Below are 19,633 nucleotides of genomic sequence, written 5' to 3'. Positions count from 1 at the left end.
ACTTGTCTGTGAGAGGGATGAGGGAATAATAGGGATAATTATGTCTGCTTTTGTGTTAGAAACAGTGCCACACCTGTCCAGAGGTCGTGTCTGGTATTGCAGCCTAGTTCCAGTCACTGCATTCTGACAGAAAAAAAAAATGGAAAACTGATTTATCTTTCATTTGGAAATTCTCTCCAGTGTGGGTTATTTTGTATGTTTTACTTTATGCCTGATGACAGCTAGTCGAATCATAGATCTCATAATTATTCTTGGATTTGTACAACGTGAAGTTCCCTTTTTTATTCCTTAATATCCACTGGCAAACATTCAGGTGCTACTGTAATAATAATTATATATGGTATTATAATTTTCATTGCATAGCTTTCCTAGAATTGAAAAAAGTGAATATCAACTTGAAAGGGAATCTGTCAGCGGCTTTTTGCTATGTAATCTGAGAGAATCATGTTGTAGGGGCAGAGACTCTGATTCCAGCAATGCATCACTTGCCAGGCTGTGTGTTGCTGTTTCAGTACATTCGGTTTTATCAGCAGGAGATTATCACTGCTTGACTAGCTTCCACTTGCCTCCTAGTCATCCTGCTCTGTGTAACCCTGCCCCCACTACTGATTGGTAACTTTTTGCCTATGCACAGAAAGCTGCCAATCAGAGTTGTGGGCGGGGTTATACAGAGCTCCACATTCTGTGAGCACTGCTAGATCTGTGGAAAAAAAACAGGGATTGTGTAAAAATGACAACGTGCAGACCAGCAAGTGACACATCACTGGAATCAGGGTCTTGTCCCCTTCATCATGCTGCTCACAGATTAGGATTAGATAGCAAAAACGTGGTGACAGCTTCCTTCAAACACCATTTTGTTGTTGTTTTTTTTTTTTAAACTCCACTCTCAGCTGTAATTTCCGCCCTTTTCAGCCTCTTCTTTTACTTCCCTGTAATTTTGCTCTTCTCTTCTCTAGTTTGTCCCATGTGACCCAAAAAGTGCATTGCACTGAGCTGCTGCTAACTTCTCTCTAGCGTGGGCAGCACGGTGGCGCAGTGGTTAGCACAGCAGCCTTGCAGCGCTGGGGTCCTAGGTTCTAATCCCACTCAGGACAACATCTGCAAAGAGTTTGTATGTTCTCTCCGTGTTTGCGTGGGTTTCCTCCGGGCACTCCAGTTTCCTCCCACATTCCAAAGACATACTGATAGGGAATCTAGATTGTGAGCCCCATCTGGGACAGTGATGATAATGTGTGCAAAATGTAAAGCGCTGCGGAATATGTTAGCGCTATATAAAAATAAAGATTATTATTATTATTATTTTCTCCACTGACCTGAAACTCCAAAGACAAAACGTCTCTTCCTAGTGGCAGCCATTGCAACATTTCACTTTGTGCCTAATGATGAAACCTGGAATTCTGTATACATTGCGATTTGATCGTAAGCTCTTCTGATAAAGATTTGAAGGCTTATATCCTCTGTTCAGTGTTGTGTTAAATTTGGATTCTACATAAATTTACTTGTTTTTCTTTTTCCAGATGTGGTCAGTCACCGGTGCACCGTTCACGTGAGATGGCCGCACGGGCTCTTGTTCCCTTTCTCATGGTACAAGACATTCCTCAAACTGCAGTAAACTTGCTCCGGAGCCTGCCAGATGCCAGTAGCTGTATTGTTCGGCAGAACCACATCCATGGTGTGCTTCTTCAGGTACGGCCCATTTATTGCATCCCTGACTATTCTTCTTGAATATTTAGAGTACCTATCGCTAGTCTGGGGCTGCCATTGTCTTCCCCTGCCCTGATAATTGAATGGTACCTTGCTTGCAGAGCTGAATCCTAAGCAATGTACATGCAGTCTGATTTGTGGACAGAATAGGATAGAGAAGGCGAAACTGAGCTGAAAACATTCAGAATCACTTGTATTTTATATATTGAAACCTCTGGTGTTTGTATATGGGTCCAGGGGGCGGTCCTACTAGTGATTGACAGCTATCTCTGCAAGCAGAGTCATACAGGGAAAGACCCATTGGATCTCACCAGTACGGAGATCCTGTAGAGACGCAGTGAGGATGTGCGACCACCTCTCCATTCACGGGTCTCTGGGCCTGGTTGTCGCATGTGTTCACTATTGCTCCATTCACACAGGGCGCTTTGCCTTTTTACTATAGGATTCCTTCTTTTGAATTTTTGAGAAATTGTGGCAGGAGGAGAATCCATCCATTTCAGATGATGACTCTAGGAAATGTCAGGCAGTAATAGATGTTCCCTATAGACACACATGTAGCAGAGTTTATCACTTGGCACAAGTCATTGCTATTATCGTAAGGTGAACTCAGCCCCTTATCTTTACTCAGTGACTTATCGCGGTACACAAAAGAAACCGCCAGAGGTTCTCAGTACAAATCTATCTTTAGGGTAAAGTGATTAATACCGTAGTGTAAATGTGGGAAACTGCCTGGTGGGATGGCATCCAAACCATCATGCTCCTCTGAGACAGGAAGATTACATGTAAGGGACTGAGCTAATACATTTCATTTCATATGTTCACAAATCAGATGTCATTTTACTTCCAGATAGGTAAAAATTGTACATGGATGCAATAGACAGAAAACTGTAGAGACACTACAGACAGAAGCATAGATGTATAGTGATAAGCAGGTGTGAGAGAGATACTGTAGGCAGAAACTGTATAAAAATATTATAGATATTGAAGATTAATAGATATGAGATCCCAATATGTGGCTTAGCACCAGGTCTAATAGACAGCTATGAAGAGCAGATCTCCAGATGGTGACGCTTGTAAATAGTCCCGCACAGAAGAGATCTGCAGATGATGACTTTTGTGAGTAGTCCCACGCAGAAGAGCAGATCTGCAGATGGTGACGCTTGTAAATAGTCCCGTACAGAAGAGATCTGCAGATGATGACTTTTGTGAGTAGTCCCACACAGAAGAGCAGATCTGCAGAAGGTGACACTTCTGAGCAGTCCCGCACAGAATGACAGATCTCCTGATGGTGGCTTTTGTGAGTAGTCCCGCACAGAAGAGCAGATCTGGATGCACATATACTGGCTTAAGAATTGGATAGATAAGAGGGTTATCCAGGCTTTTAGCTTCAAGTCTGGAGTCCCTCTATTCCACCTCAGACTTGTGAATCCTCTCGGCACTCACTCTCAGGATTTTCCGGTGCCGGTAGCAGGTGGGCACGTGAGTGCAAGTATGTGATTTGCAGACATGTGGTCACGTGCCGACTAGATGTGTGCGGCCTCTCTCAACACAAGGGAATTGATCAAGGCCACACACGTCTAGTTGGATTGTGACCAGATTCCAAATCGCATACTTGCGGTCACATGACAAAGTGTGACCGCAGACTTGTACCCCAACCCCTTTGAGTATAGTCAGCTGGAGATAGGACGATACTGCCAGTTAAAGGGTTGCTTGAAGCTGAATGCAGTAGTGTGGTGGAAGTGCCTGATGCAAGAGTACCCAATTGGGTAAGGTGGGAACCCCGGGATGTAAGCACACTGCCTGAGTGCGATGGGGGAATGGGATCTGGATGTGGTTTGTGACCCTCCATGAGAGGACGTGGCTCTCAAGATATCTCTAGATATCAGACAAGTAGGTGTGAGATAGAGATAGATATTGGATACGTATCAGATGCCAAATGAATAGATATTGAACTGATAAATTGATGCGGTAGACGTGAGATCAGTTGTTTCCGTGACTTGCCTACAAACGTATTAATACCCCGGACCCCAGCAGCCATATTATACGTGTCATCCACACCTGTAGGGATCTTGTAATAGTTTCTCCTGTGATTTCGGATGCATGAAGCACATGGGGGATCGGAGCTGGAGTTGCGTGACTTCTCTGACTTTATTGCAGCCCAGCATACCGCAGTGGGCAGGATTTGTTTCTCAACTCAGGAAATAATTCTCCCTTCCAAGTCCGGACTACTCCAGAAATCGGCTTTTTTTTTTCCATGCAGTATAAATTTTGAAGATCAGTTTTCCATATGAAGCCGACGTGCTGTTTATTATTACGTCCTCTCCCCGGCCTGCAGATGCCATGTGTATCTGCTATTGATCTGGCGCTACCTCTGCCTTAAATACCCTTATGGCTTGCAGAGATGAACAGATACTTTTATTTTCTAAACTCATGATGTCTTGGATCTCATGCAGATGCTGATAAGTGTAAGCAGCAGGCTGGCTTTAAATGGAAATTACAGTGAACATCTAAGCCCTGGCTGTAGTTGTAGCGTAGATACAATTATGTCCTATGCATTCAGTAAATTAAAGGGAGTCTTGTCAGCCCAAACTGACAGTAGAAACTAAGCAGGTAGCCTTGTAGGGGATATCGCCTCGATGAAAATGGCGCCTTTAGTTTTATAATCGCTGCCTGTGTTGTGCACATATTGAGTTTGAATCAAATATGCTAATTAGGGTGCACCCTAGGTGTGGCCAAGATGCTCAGTGCGCTGATTTGCCCGCTGGTTTTGCTTGCCCCGCCTCCCTCACTGAGGATTGACAGCCTGAGTTTCCTCTGCACACAGTGCTCCTTCCAGGCTGGCAGAAGGAGGTGGACGGTTGGTCCCTAGTGGAACCCAAGTCTTCTCGATATTGCCATAAATGTACCAGATAGGACTTCTGTAAGACTCTAAACACCAAGTTCTATTTTAACAGACAAATATAATAGTTGGAGTTTTGTTGTGTCCAGTACAAGGCCAGAAGGGGGCGCTACATGACACACTATTTAAAGCAATAAATAATTGGCCCACCCGTTTTCGGAGAATCGTTGTCTCGGACATCCTGATTTCCAAGAATCAGTCTGCCTTCTGTCCATGTTCTTACTCAGGATGTTGTGTGACTTGGCGCTTTTTCTACACGACGGCTGCCGCAGTTCATGCTTCCTCCGCGCTCGCTACAATTAAATTGAAAGAAATATTTTGCTGTTTTTGATAATAAAAAGAAGCTGCTCTGTCATAAATTGGCGCCTCAATGTGTCCAGCTGGCCACACTTGTAGAATTTCATTGTCAGAGAATTTGCTAAAGCTGGAAAAGAGCAACAACAACAAAAAAGATATATAACAATAAAACAGATGTTCATCTGATTCTAGTGTGTTCTGTCTCTAGAAGATAGTTCACAAGTTGGTTCAGAACGGTTAGTGTCTAAGTTGAAAGATAAATTAATTTGAGCCCAGATGTGAAAAAAAGTCTCTACTTTCTGAGTTCCGAGAATGGTGGAAGTTACTGAACTTTAATAGATTTCGAATGTTTCCAAATTGGATTTTGGTCCTTCATCAGGATTATCTGTAAGAACCGTAAAATAATATTTTAGAGTACATCAAATTGTAAAATGAATATCTAAACCATTTCGGAAAGGGTATCTTTTATTAGAAGGGATCCCAAACATAAGCAGCTCGAAAGTGCAACTCGAAGATGAGGGTTTGGCAAACATATTCATGGACTACTGGCCATATTGGCTGTTGGGCCAAAGTCATGCGAACCTCCTACCTGCCGGCATCCCCATCTCCAAATCTGATTAGTAGGTTTGGAACAACATCGTCGTTGTAGCATGATATATAGATCATGTCGTGTCTTTAGTTATAAGACACGCTGGGGATGCCGGCAGGTAGGATTAGGCTCGCATGGCTCTAGTCTGGTGGCCACAGACAATCGTTGTGTCCAGATAACCAGGTTCCTGTAAATCATTTTGCTCAACTGCCCCTTAGGCTACTTTCACATTTCCGTCGGTATGCGGCCATTGCTAAGCGTCGGCGCGATGGATTTTGTGAAAATTCAGTGCAACGTGGGCAGCAGACGCAGTGTTTCAACACGTCCGCTGCCCACTGTAAAGTCTCGGGGAGGAGGGGGAGGAGTTCCAGACACGCATGCGCGGTAGGAATTGCAGGACACGACGTACGAAAACACATTCCCTTGAACTTTTTTTCCCTAGACGGTCCTCCAGATACCGACGCATCCAGTGCAAGACGTATGGAAAGTGTGTCCATACGTCGCGATGCGTCGGTAATACAAGCCTATGTGCGAAAAAACGCATCCTACGGACAACTTTGCAGGATGCGACGCATTGCGACGTCTTGCAAAAGACGGAAATGTGAAAGTATCCTAAGGCTACATACATTTTGACTTGCAACTATTTAGCATATGATTAGTTATGCTTATGCAGATTCTTGTCATTTCACTGCATTGTTACTGTTTTGCTCCTAAAAATCTCAGTCTCCATTTTAATTTATATTATTTTGTTGGTATTTTGTAAATCCATTCTGGGCATGCTCTCGATCAGATTCAAGCATGTCTCGACTGAAATCCGATCCCAGGTGTCCTCTACACATTCCCAAAGTTGGTGCATAGTGGTTGACTCACTTTGGTATGTGTACAGCTATACACAGATATATGCTTTTGGCCATTGGGTTGATGTCTGGGGACTGTGGTGGCCAATTCAGCACCTCTGGAACACTATGTCGTCCTTTTTACACCCATAGTACTTGAGTGTGCTAAGTATCTGGCATTGCAGGATGCTCACATATAGCTCAGCATTGAGATCTCCATCAATCCTGGTCAAGTATCCAACGTCTTTGGCTGTGAAGCATCCCCATATCATCAGGCTTCCTCCACCAGACTTGATATTTCCTTCAATTTCTCAATGTTAGCCCCCTTTTTCCTTGCTTCTTCCAGATCTATTTGCACCAATCAGAGCCTAGTCTATTGACTTTTGCTCCAAATCACCTGTTTCCAGTCTTCTACTGTCCACTTTTCATACTTTTTTGCAAACCCAAGCCGACGCCTCTTATGGCGATATTGAAGTCAGAGCTTCTTCACCTTTTTTCGGGCCACCATTCCAGACCTGTGTAGTGTGTGTCGCACGGTGCTTGTATGGGCGTCTGTAATCTCACTTTTATGAAGCATACGAGCCATCTCCACTGCCATGTTTGTCGCACTAGAACTTATAGACCTTGTGATGAGCCAACTTGTTGATTCCTATAAAGGAAGATTTGTGGATTATGTCCGCGATGCTAGCCAAATCGAAACCAGACGTAGTGAAGGAATTAATGGTGGTTTATTCAACACGTTTCAGAGTCTATATGACTCCTTCAGGAATACCACATCAACTTGTTGGTTCTGATTTTTTGCCTGGATGTCCACCTCTTGGCTTTTGAATGGATGGATGTCCTTTTGTGTTCTTCCAACTGTCATGGCGCTCACATGATGCAGATTGGCGATTTTGTTGGCTGAAAGACCGCTATCAATGAGCTGTATGATGCTGTTTCTTGGGACATCTTTTTCATGGCTTCTCCTCGATTGGAACCAGTGACCTTTCGCGTGGGAATCATCCTAATAACACACAGAACTATTAGGAAATGTGAGAACAGGTTGTAATTTGTTGTACACGGGAAGAAAACGATTTTTCCACTACCAAAAGCAAAACAGTAACAATGCAGTGACATGACAAGAATCTGCATAACTAATCATATGCTAAATAGTTGCAAATCTAATTTATGTATGAGATAGCCAAGATGATTATCTATAAAATGGTGGAAGCCTCTCGTTTGGGGCTGTACTGGATGGTGAGATATGGAGCCTGAAATCCAAAGGTTCAAACCATTGTTACCCTTTTGCTCGTTGGTGTATATACGGTGAGTACTATATGTTCTCTTATTTGTTAATAAGGTCACAGGTCTGAGTTTGCAGGAGGGACAATTTTAGATCCTTACACGTGTACATCCATCAATTCTCCGTAGATGTGTGGAGCATGCATAGATGCCACCTGTCTTTCTACATATCAAAGAGACTGTTCTGCTCCATTGAAGACCGGGACACGAGTGCTTTTGACTTTTGTTACCTTTGCATTTCTGATTTTAAGCTTTTCTGAAGGTTTTGCTTCTGTGTGTTGATTTTTAGTTTCCCTTTTTAGCGAGTCATATCGTTTGTAACCTGTTCCCATTCAGGAGAACATATTTGTGCTGTTTTCCTATGAGTCATGTCCAGCACACACGATCACAATGTAGTTATCAGTCGCGCAATGACTAAAACCGTACATTTTTAGAACATGGCACATAAACTTGAATCCCACAAAGGTGACTTCCTATAAAACTATGCAGCTTCAGCTTTATTCTTATATTTAGCCTATATTTAATTTGTTAGCAGTATTTGCAGGGTGCACTCTATACATCTGAGGGGACTGCACTGCTACATGTATGTACATGTACATAGTCGCTCATTGGTCGCGGCAAAACAGCCACGACCAATCAGCGACGGGCACAGTCCGGAAGAAAATGGCCGCTCCTTATTCCCCGCAGTCAGTGCCCGGCGCCCGCATACTCCCCTCCGGTCACCGCTAATACAGGGTTAATGCTGGCGGTAATGGACCGCGTTATGCCGCGGGTAACGCACTCCGTTACCGCCTCTATTAACCCTGTGTGTCCCCAACCTTTTACTATTGATGCTGCCTATGCGGCATCAATAGTAAAAAATGTAATGTTAAAAATAATAAAAAAACAAAAAACCTGCTATTCTCACCCTCCGTAGTCCGCCGAGCCGCACGCGCCTGCCGCCATCTTCCGTTCCCGGCGATGCATTGCGAAATTACCCAGAAGACTTAGCGGTCTCGCGAGAGGGAATCTAGATCAGGGACAGTGATGATAATGTCTGTAAAGCCCTGTGGAATTAATAGAGCTACTGTATATAAGTCCCCTCTAAAATGTAAAGTGCTGCAAAATATGTTGGCGCTATAGAAATAAAATTATTATCTACTATATACAGTGCCTACAAGTAGTATTCAACCCCCTGCAGATTTAGCAGGTTTACACATTTGGAATTAACTTGGCATTGTGACATTTGGACTGTAGATCAGCCTGGAAGTGTGAAATGCACTGCAGCAAAAAAGAATGTTATTTCTTTGTTTATTTTTTTTTTAATTGTGAAAAGTTTTTTCAGAGGGTCATTTATTATTCAACCCCCCAACCCACCAGAATTCTGTTTGGTTCCCCTAAAGTATTAAGAAGTAGTTCAGGCACAAAGAACAATGAGCTTCACATGTTTGGATTAATTATCTCTTTTTCCAGCCTTTTATGACTATTTAAGACCCTCCCCAAACTTGTGAACAGCACTCATACATGGTCAACATGGGAAAGACAAAGGAGCATTCCAAGGCCATCAGAGACAAGATCGTGGAGGGTCACAAGGCTGGCAAGGGGTACAAAACCCTTTCCAAGGAGTTGGGCCTACCTGTCTCCACTGTTGGGAGCATCATCCGGAAGTGGAAGGCTTATGGAACTACTGTTAGCCTTCCACGGCCTGGACAGCCTTTGAAAGTTTCCTCCCGTGCCGAGGCCAGGCTTGTCCGAAGAGTCAAGGCTAACCCAAGGACAACAAGGAAGGAGCTCCGGGAAGATCTCATGGCAGTGGGGACGTTGGTTTCAGTCAATACCATAAGTAACGTACTCCACCGCAATGGTCTCCGTTCCAGACAAGCCCGTAAGGTACCTTTACTTTCAAAGCGTCATGTTAAGGCTCGTCTACAGTTTGCTCATGATCACTTGGAGGACTCGGAGACTGACTGGTTCAAGGTTCTCTGGTCTGATGAGACCAAGATCGGGATCTTTGGTGCCAACCACACACGTGACGTTTGGAGACTGGATGGCACTGCATACGACCCCAAAAATACCATCCCTACAGTCAAGCATGGTGGTGGCAGCATCATGCTGTGGGGCTGTTTCTCAGCCAAGGGGCCTGGCCATCTGATCCGCATCCATGGGAAGATGGATAGCACGGCCTACCTGGAGATTTTGGCCAAGAACCTTCGCTCCTCCATCAAGGATCTTAAGATGGGTCGTCAATTCATCTTCCAACAAGACAACGACCCAAAGCACACAGCCAAGAAAACCAAGGCCTGGTTCAAGAGGCAAAAAATCAAGGTGTTGCAGTGGCCTAGTCAGTCTCCTGACCTTAACCCAATTGAAAACTTGTGGAAGGAGCTCAAGATTAAAGTCCACATGAGACACCCAAAGAACCTAGATAACTTGGAGAAGATCTGCATGGAGGAGTGGGCCAAGATAACTCCAGAGACCTGTGCCAGCCTGATCAGGTCTTATAAAAGACGATTATTAGCTGTAATTGCAAACAAAGGTTATTCCACAAAATATTAAACCTAGGGGTTGAATAATAATTGACCCACACTTTTATGTTTAAAATTTATAAAAATTTAACTGAGCAACAAAACTTTTTGGTTTGTAAAAGATTTATGCATCTGTTAATAAATCCTGCTCTTGTTTAAAGTTTGAAGGCTCTAACTTATTTGCATCTTATTAAACCTGCTAAATCTGCAGGGGGTTGAATACTACTTGTAGGCACTGTAATTGTCTAAGGGTCACTTCCGTCTGTCCTGTCTGTCACGGATATTCATTGGTCGCGGCCTCTGTTTGTCAAGTCGCTGATTGGTCGTGGAAAAAAAGCCACGACCAATCAGCGACGGGCACAGTCCGGAAGAAAATGGCTGCTCCGTACTCCCCGCAGTCAGTGCCCGGCGCCCGCATACTCCCGTCCAGCCACCGCTAACACAGGGTTAATGCCGGCGGTAACACCACGCTATGCCGCGGGTAACGCACTCCGTTACCACCGCTATTAACCCTGTGTCCCCCCAACTTTTTAATATTGATACTGCCTATGCGGCATCAATAGTAAAAAATCTAATGTTAAAAATAATAAAAAAACAAAAAACCTGCTATGGGTGACATAGTATATTGCCCGGCGATGCATTGCGAAATTACCGAGAAGACTTAGCGGCCTCGCGAGACCACTAAGTCATCTGGGTAATTTCGCAATGCATCCTGGGAACGGAAGATGGCGGCAGCCGCGCGCATATCGCCGGAGCTTCCGTGAATCCCAGGGGTGATTATATAACTATTTTTTATTTTAATAATTTTTTTAACAGGGATATGGTGCCCACACTGCTGTATACTACGTGGGCTGTGTTAGATACCGTGTGGCTGCTATATACTACATAGGCAGTGTTATATACTATGTGGGCTGTGCTATATACTGCGTGGGCTGTGCTATATATTACGTGGCCACTGTTATATACTGTGTGGGCAGTGTTATATACTGCGTCACTGGGCAATATACTACGTGGCTAGGCAATATACTACGTTGCTGGGCAATATACTACGTGGCTGGGCAATATACTACGTGGCTGGGCAATATACTACGTGGCTGGGCAATATACTACGTGGCTGGGCAATATACTACGTGGCTGGGCAATATACTATGTGGCTGAGCAATATACTACGTGACTGAGCAATATACTACGTGACTGAGCAATATACTACGTGGCTGGGCAATGTACTACGTGGCTGGGCAATATACTACGTGGCTGGGCAATATACTACGTGGCTGGGCAATATACTACATGGGCTGTGCAATATACTACGTGGCTGTGCAATATAGTATGTGGCTGGGCAATATAGTACGTGGCTGGGCAATATACTACATGGGCTGTGCAATATACTACGTGGCTGTGCAATATACTACGTGGCTGGGCAATATACTACATGGGCTGTGCAATATACTACGTGGCTGGGCAATATACTACATGGGCTGTGCAATATACTACGTGGCTGTGCAATATACTACGTGGCTGGGCAATATACTACGTGGCTGTGCAATATACTACGTGGACATGCATATTCTAGAATACCCAATGCGTTAGAATCGGGCCACCATCTAGTATGTAATATACATATATAAAAGTTTAAATTACCCTCTTCTCTGTCACCAAAAATAAAGTTAAGACATTTAAAAAAAATAAATGTTTGGTATTGTCGCCTCCAAAAGTGTCTGATATATCAAAATATTAAATTATTTAAACCATATACTGAATACCCAAAAGAGAAAAGAGAAAGTTTTGAGCACTAGAATTGACATTTTTTGCTGCCACGCTCCCTAAAAAAATAAAAATCTGGTTAAACTCAATGGAACTGTATATTTTTGTTTTGTTATTTTTGCTTTAGTAACCCTTAAGTTTCATCAACACTCGTCTTTTTGTCCATTTTTTACTTATTTGTGTATTATAATTAGAGACGTGTCAGATGAGATGGATTATGATTCACTCTCCGCATTTTACACCCATGTCGTGTGCGCAGATAGAAGAAGTGAATGTTTCTTGTATGTTACTTGCTGTCAAAACTCAGCGCTGACCTCCGGCCCGATCATTTCACAAGCACTCTGTTTATTAGAGACGTGAGAAACAGCAAATAGGAAAGTGACATCTGCGGCTTCTTCCATTCATGAAGAGTTCATCGGTTTGGAATTCAGGATACATTCCACATTTACATGATGCTGCGCTACAGTACCGGGGTTCAGCGTTATCTATGCATCCTCACTGATATTTTCCATCATAAATCTGATTACACAGTTTGTGTTGGAACTGGCAGTTTCCCCTAAATGAATTAAATATTAAATATACAAATTGCTTAACATTGAAATCTGCCACTACTGGGGTTTGCCTTGCTTTTAAAGGGGTATTCTCCTTTCCGTAAAGTGATACGATATTGCTAGGTTATGCCATTAGTCTATGGTCATTATTTTATGGCCATTTATATTACTTGGACCCTCATGGACAGGCTTGGACTGGCCCACAGGATAACAGGAGAATCCTCCGGCGGGCCACCACACTCTTGTATGAGCAACACTTGGCACAATATTCTTGAATCACTATGTACAGACAAAGGCGGCATCTTATTCATTTAACAATCTTCCCTGTTATATAAAATTTTGATTGAGGATATTGTCACATTTGCATGTAGCCGAAAGTGGGGTCCTGGAGTTTGTTACTGGTGGATCCTTAGCACCCCAGTCTGACCCTGCTCACGGATCCTGCAATGGAAAGCCACGGGGAACTAAAACCAGTCCCGCTTACTTGAATAAAGTTATGTTGCTGTTCCTGTGCACAGTGGGTGGCTAGGGCAGTGCTGCGCAGAGAAGGACTGTGATACGCCGCTCTGGCCCCATGAGGCTCCCATTGATCAGATCCACTGATTATAAAGTGATAACATATCCTAATCATGCCATGACTTTATGAAAGGGAAGCTCCATCTTAACTGAGGTTGTCTTCTGACTGCAGGGGGCGGTTTTGGGACTGCAGGGGGCTGTCTCTGACTGCAAGGGGGTGGTCTCTGACTGCAGGGGGGGCTGTCTCGGTCTGCAGGGGGTCTGTCTTGGACGGCAGTGGGGTTGGTCTCAGACTGCAGTGGGGTCAATCTGAGACTGCAGTGGGGTCGATCTCGGACTACAGGGGGTCGGTCTCGGACTATAGGGGGTGCGGTCTCGTACTGTAGCGGTCTGTCTGACTGCAGGGGGGATGGCCTCAGACCGCAGGGAAGGGCGGTTTTGCACCACAGTGGGGGCAGTCTCGGACTGCAGTGGAGCCGGTCTCGGACTGCAGTGGAGCCGGTCTCGGACTGCAGTGGAGCCGGTCTCGGACTGCAGTGGAGCCGGTCTCGGACTGCAGTGGGGGGCAGACTTGGACTGCAAGATATTGTCTCAGACTACAGATGACTGTCTCAGACAGGGGGCATGGGATGTCTAGGTGCAAAATATCACTAGTAGGAATTCCATTGAAAAATAATGTAAAGTTCAATAATAGTATCCTTTATGCGTGTAGCATAACACATGTAGAGTGTAGCCTTTGCATATTTTGCCATTCTTTTTATTCCCAGGCAGCAGGAGTATGTATTGGTTGTATTGGTTGTACTGTTTCGCTGTAAGAATTATGAAGAGTATTTGTGTGCGTACGTGTGTGTGTGTATTTATATATACACAGTCATGGCCGACTTGGCACCTTTGAAATTCTTATAGAAAACTACCATAAGTATTTCTGCCAGAAAATTATTGCAACCACACATTTTTTGTAATACACGTGTTAATTTCCTCCTGTGTGTATAGGAACAATACAATGAAATAGAGAAAAAAAAAGGCAAATTGGACATCATTTCATGCACAACCCCCAAAATGTACAGGACAAAATTGTTGGCACCTTTCCAAAATTGTGAGTAATCAACTTTCTTTCAAGCTTGTGACTCTCACTCAAACTCACCTATGGCAAGTAACAGGTATGGGCAATATGAAAATCACACCTGAAACCAGATAAAGGGGAGATGTTGACTCAGTCGTTGTATTGTGTGCCACGCTAAGCATGGAGAACAGAAAAGAGGAGAACTATCTGAGGACTATTGAACCAAAATTGACGACAAATATAAACAATCTTAAGGTTACAAGTCCAGAGACCTTGATGTTCCTTTGTCCACATTGCGCAATATAATCAAGAAGTTTACAACCCATGGCACTGTAACTAATCTCCTTAGATGAGGATGGCAAAGACAAAGGCTTAGAGTGGATCAGTGTCAGCGCAAACTGTCCATCAAGATTTGAATGAAATGAAACGGTATGGAAGACCAATTATCTCATGTGTGGGCACCCTTACTGAGCAGGTATCTGGATGGGTAGATAGTATTCTTAAACCCCTGGTAAAGGATACACCCAGCTTCATTCAGGACACAACTGACCTATTGAATAAACTATCAGCAATAGGTCCTCTACCAGAAGGAACCATCCTGGCCACCATGGATGTGGAATCTTTGTACTCCAACATCCCAAACCAGGATGGATTAAATGCCTGCAAATTCTTCCTGGAAAACACAGGGACTGATGCAAATTCTGGGGTGAAACTTATAAAATTCATCTTCGCCCCTAATTACTTTGAATTTGACAAGAAGATCTACGGTATCTACAGGAGACTGGCACAGCAATGGGAAGTAAAATGGCCCCACAGTATGCAAATCTTTTCATGGCCAAGCTTTCAAAACTTTTTGTCCTCATGTCCCATCAGGCCTCAGGCCTACTACCGCTACATTGATGACATTTTAATCATCTGGACGGAGTCTGAGCCACAGCTAAAGACGTTCCATGAACAGTTTAATCAATTTCATCCTACCATGAACTTGACATTCAACTACTCCTGCACTGAAATTAACTTTTTGGACACCATCATTAAGCTGCTGTTATGATGCGGTGGTTTAGGAGCAACATGGAACGAGCTCTGAAGGAAGTGGTAACTGTACTGACCGCAGTCCCTAAGCTCAACACAACACTAGAAGTAGCCGTGGGGTGCTCCTAACTCTCCCTAGGCACCTCATCACCGCCTAAGAGCTAACTACCCCTAAAGACAGAAGCAGGAAAACTATCTTGCCTCAGAGAAAATCCCCAAAGGATAGATTAGCCCCCACAAATAATGACTGTGAGTGGAGAGGGAAAAGACATACACAGAATGAAACCAGGATGAGCACAGGAGGCCAGTCTAGCTTGATAGATAGGACAGGATGGAATACTGTGCGGTCAGTATAAAACACTACAAAAGTCCATGCAGAGTTTACTAAAAATCTCCACACCTGACTAAAGGTGTGGAGGGTAAATCTGCTTCCCAGAGCTTCCAGCAAGACAGAATTAATTCATACTGATAACGCTGGACAAACATAGAAGCACAGAGCGGATAAGTCCACAAACTGTGAACAGAAAAGAGCAAGCAAAAACTTAGCTTTGCAGAACTGGTCAGGATAACAGGGAACTCCAAAGAGATGTGAATCCAACCAGGAACCATTTACAAGTGGCACTAGCTGAAGGACAAAGCCAGGCATAAATAGCCGAGCAGAAAAGACGATCAGTGGAAGCAGCTGAAGACAGCTAACTCCAAGGAGCAGCCATGCCACTAGAAACCACAAGAGGGAGCCCAAGAGCAGAACTCACAAAAGTGCCACTTACAACCACCGGAGGGAGCCCAAGAGCGGAATTCACAACAGCTGCAGAACGATAAAATAGAGACATCACTGTATCAGAAGCCAATCGACTGTCCAACATACCTTAAATGGGACAGTTTCCATCCAAAACGCATAAAAAACTGTCTACAGCAGGGGTCCCCAACCTGTAGCTCGGGAGCCACATGTGGCTCGTGGTCCCATGAATTGTGGCTCGCGGCTGTCTGCTAGAACTGGAGCTAATGCTCCAAGCTGACAAACAGGTATGAAGAGCAAATCTAAAAATGGTGAATTTTGTGAGCAGCCCTGCACAGAAGAGCAGATCTGGATGCACAATATGCTGGTCTTAGGGGTTTTGAGATGATTTAAGTATGGTATGCTGGAGACAGGATGACACCACCTGTCAGAGGAGATGTTTGAAGCTGGATGTGATAGTGTCTTGGGAATGCTTTATAGGAGAATACTGAATGGGGGTATTGTAGGAACCCCTAGATCTTTGTATACTGCTTTTGGGTGATTGATGTTTGTGGAAAAGCTTTGGTTACCATTATGCCTGTAATGAGGCTTTGGTTGCCACTATTGTGAGGGGGTGGGAGCTGAATGTTGCTCGCGACCCTCTCTCAGAGCTGAATGTGGCTCTCAAGGTCAGAAACAACCTCTGGTCTACAGCCAAGCCATCAGATACAGTCGTATATGTTCCAACCCCATGGATAGAGATGAACACCTTGGTCGCCACAGAAAGACCTTTTTGAATCAGGGCTACCATCCAAGAACAATTGAAAACCAGATTACAAGAGCCACCAGAATATCAAGGAATCACCTGCTACATTACAAAGCTAAAGAAGAAAATAACCGGGTACCTCTAGCAGTTACCTACAATCCAAATCTGAAGCTGCACGGAAATTACAACCCTTACTGCAAAAAGATGCCCGCTTACAATCCATTTTTCTAGACCCCCCACTACTGTGTTTTAGGCAGCCCCCAAATCTAAGAAGCATCATTGTCAGAAGCATCATTGTCAGAAGCTCCCTGTCCTCTCCAACAGCTGCAGGATCCTTTCCTTGCAACCAGAAAAAATGTAAAACCTGTCCATTTATAATGACCACGGACAAGATAAAGATCCCCAATTCACATCAGGACTACACGATACCAGGTACTTTCAGCTGCGTCACTTCTAATGTGGTGTACCTAATTATATGTACTAAATGTCCAACTGGGGGTCTGTATGTTGGGAAGACAGAGCAAAAGCTTAGAACAAGAATGAACTCCCATCGCCATACAATAAGAGAAAAAAGAATGGATCTACCTGTGGCCAAACATTTTTGTATGCCTGATCATAGCACCATGGACCTGAAATTACCTGTATTGAAAGGTAGCTTCAAATCACAGAAACAGAAGAATGTGGGTGTATAAACTTATGACGACCTTTGACACACTTAGTGCAGGAATGAATGTGTCGCATGGATTTATGTCTTTTTACATCAATTAAGGAATTTGCACTTCAGACCATGTGGGGTCATCACAAAAGAACCATACCCCAATCAGAGGACAACAAAGCATTCATTCCTAATCTAGGAACTTTACAATATTTATGGACACAGCTGTTTATCACTTATCACTCTCCCCTAATGACAATTCTGTGCTGTGTTGTGTATAAATATGTGATTCTTCAGAATTTGCTTTAGTCTTTGCCTGATGAAGAGGCCTGAGTAGTCTCGAAAGCTTGCAATTTGTTACCATATTTTCAGTTAGCCATTAAAAGGTATCAACCACTGAGGACTCTCAATTCTAAATATTTTTCTATCTACTGGCTAACACGGTACCAAGATATTTATCTTTCCTGTATAACCAGAATAGAAATACTCTATCTGTGATTTGCAACTAGTACCTCTCCGTATAACTACACCTCCCAGCATGCATTGATAGCCTGTGACTGATGAATACTAATCCTTATGTATATCTTTTGCTGTCTTTTGTAGCCTTCTGGATGCTTGGCCTGGTTTCTCTTGGCAGTCCATTGCACAGTTAGCGGGTATAGCTGTCACTATCTGATGTTTATATTATTAAGTGCTATAAAACTTCCTGTGTTTATTCTAGACCAGAATATCTGGAGAAAAATACTGGAGAGATTTACTGCTGCACGTTCAGGAGTCTGCGAGCTGCTGTCATTTTAGCTGCCTAGACGTTAAAATGGAAATTCTACAGGAATATAATATACTAAACTAACAGACAAGAAAAATACGATAGAGAGTAAGACCTATCTTAATCTTTAATCCAGAATACTGAGGGTCAAGAGGACTCGTGAGAAGGAGTTTAGGTGGAAACATTACCATTTTGGGAAAAAAAAGTGTGGTTATTATTAATGCTTTCACAGGGGTTGTCACCAAGTTTTCCTAGATGCATGAATGGCAAAGTGGTTGTTAGGCTCACCCAGTGAGGTGGATTCGCAAAGCTGCAGGTCAGGGTGGACACTGACCCAGATCATTGGCACAGCAGGCAAGATGCCGCGTGGAACAGTAAGTACCCAAACAACAGGTTTACGCTGAACAACAGATTCATAAGTAAGGCAGTACACACTTGAAGCCACTTATCCGAGAGTGCAGGTCAAGAGAAGTACATAATTTCTGGAGAAGCACACAGATGTTGGTGGGATCCACTGCAGATTGTAACTTAATGTGAGCAGAATCTAATAACCGTTTGTGATGCTTAGAGCAAACGATGGATTAACCAGCAGCAGATGCAGGTAATTTGAACAGATTGTAATAGTATTTGATGCTTACAGCAAAAGATTGGTTAAACAGCAGCAAATGATAGAAATCACAGGCATCTGTTAAGATGGCAACAGAAGAATCAGGAAGGTGGCAATCTCCATTAATGGTTAATGAACACATTACAATCTCAATACTGAGACACAGGGATCTGATTTGACCTTAAAAGATCTTTTGAGATGATGTTACTGAGGAGTTCGGGCAACCTGCCGTGGAGCATAGCTAAGGGCAGCGGCCATAAAGGTAGGGAGCAGAGCTCAGCCCAAAAGACTAGACAGGTGCATAAGAGTGTTGAAGTGATACATAGCAGGTTCAGAGTCTTCATTGGATTGTGCAGATGTCATAAGGGGTTGTCGGAATAAAAACATGGCTGCTTTCTTTTAAAAACAGTGCCTCTTCTCCCCGTGGTTTACGTCTTTTACTGTCATTTGGTTCTATGTGAATGGGATAGAGCTTTAAAACCACACACCCTGCATGGTACTGTTGGAATAAAGCAGCCATGATTTTGTAATATGAGATTATGCTATTAAGACTTCATTCATATAGTTTTGTGAATGGAATCCTTGAGATCCCTACTCTTTTATTTAAAAAGTAGATTGAATTCTTTAGCGTGCCTTTAACAGGCAGACCACCGAATTACTATGTTGTCGATCTTAAGAATGCTTGCTATCCCATCAGTTGCCTCAAGGGGGAGCTCACTATATTTTTACAGATTAAATTCGGTCAATGGAAGCTTCATAATTTTATTTATATAAAGCTCCCCCTAGTGGTGGCTACATGCAGCCAGAATTTCATCATTGCTTTTCCGAGAAGTCTGCAATTTCAGACTTTTAATGTCACATGGTGAACATTTTCAGTGGGTGTTAAATTCTATGATTCTACGATTTCTTGTCACATCCTTAATAAAACTCCTTCATAGAGTAACTTTTTCCCCAAAGTAATATTGCAGTACTCTCTCTATGGTATGCTCTGAATGTACTCCTCTTTCCCCGGCTCCTGTTTGTGATCTGCATTTACCCTCTCCCTTGTATGCTTTGCTTACCCATCATTTAGCTTCCATAATCTG

The 19,633-nt window shown here is 43.5% G+C and overlaps 1 protein-coding gene across 1 annotated transcript in view; it reads left to right on the top strand.

The window, feature by feature from the left end:
* Positions 1-19,633, top strand: part of THADA (THADA armadillo repeat containing) — a 626,363-nt gene that overhangs the window by 411,699 nt on the left and 195,031 nt on the right. Inside the window, exon 30 of the mRNA XM_069768603.1 lies at positions 1,518-1,686. Coding sequence (XP_069624704.1) covers positions 1,518-1,686 — 169 coding nt within the window. The remainder of the gene's footprint in view (positions 1-1,517; positions 1,687-19,633) is intronic.

This window comes from Ranitomeya imitator, chromosome 5 (genome assembly GCF_032444005.1).
Source record: "Ranitomeya imitator isolate aRanImi1 chromosome 5, aRanImi1.pri, whole genome shotgun sequence".
Lineage (NCBI taxonomy): Eukaryota > Metazoa > Chordata > Amphibia > Anura > Dendrobatidae > Ranitomeya > Ranitomeya imitator.
The sequence above is the reverse complement of the archived record's forward strand: the minus strand, read 5'-3'. Positions and strand labels throughout refer to the sequence as shown.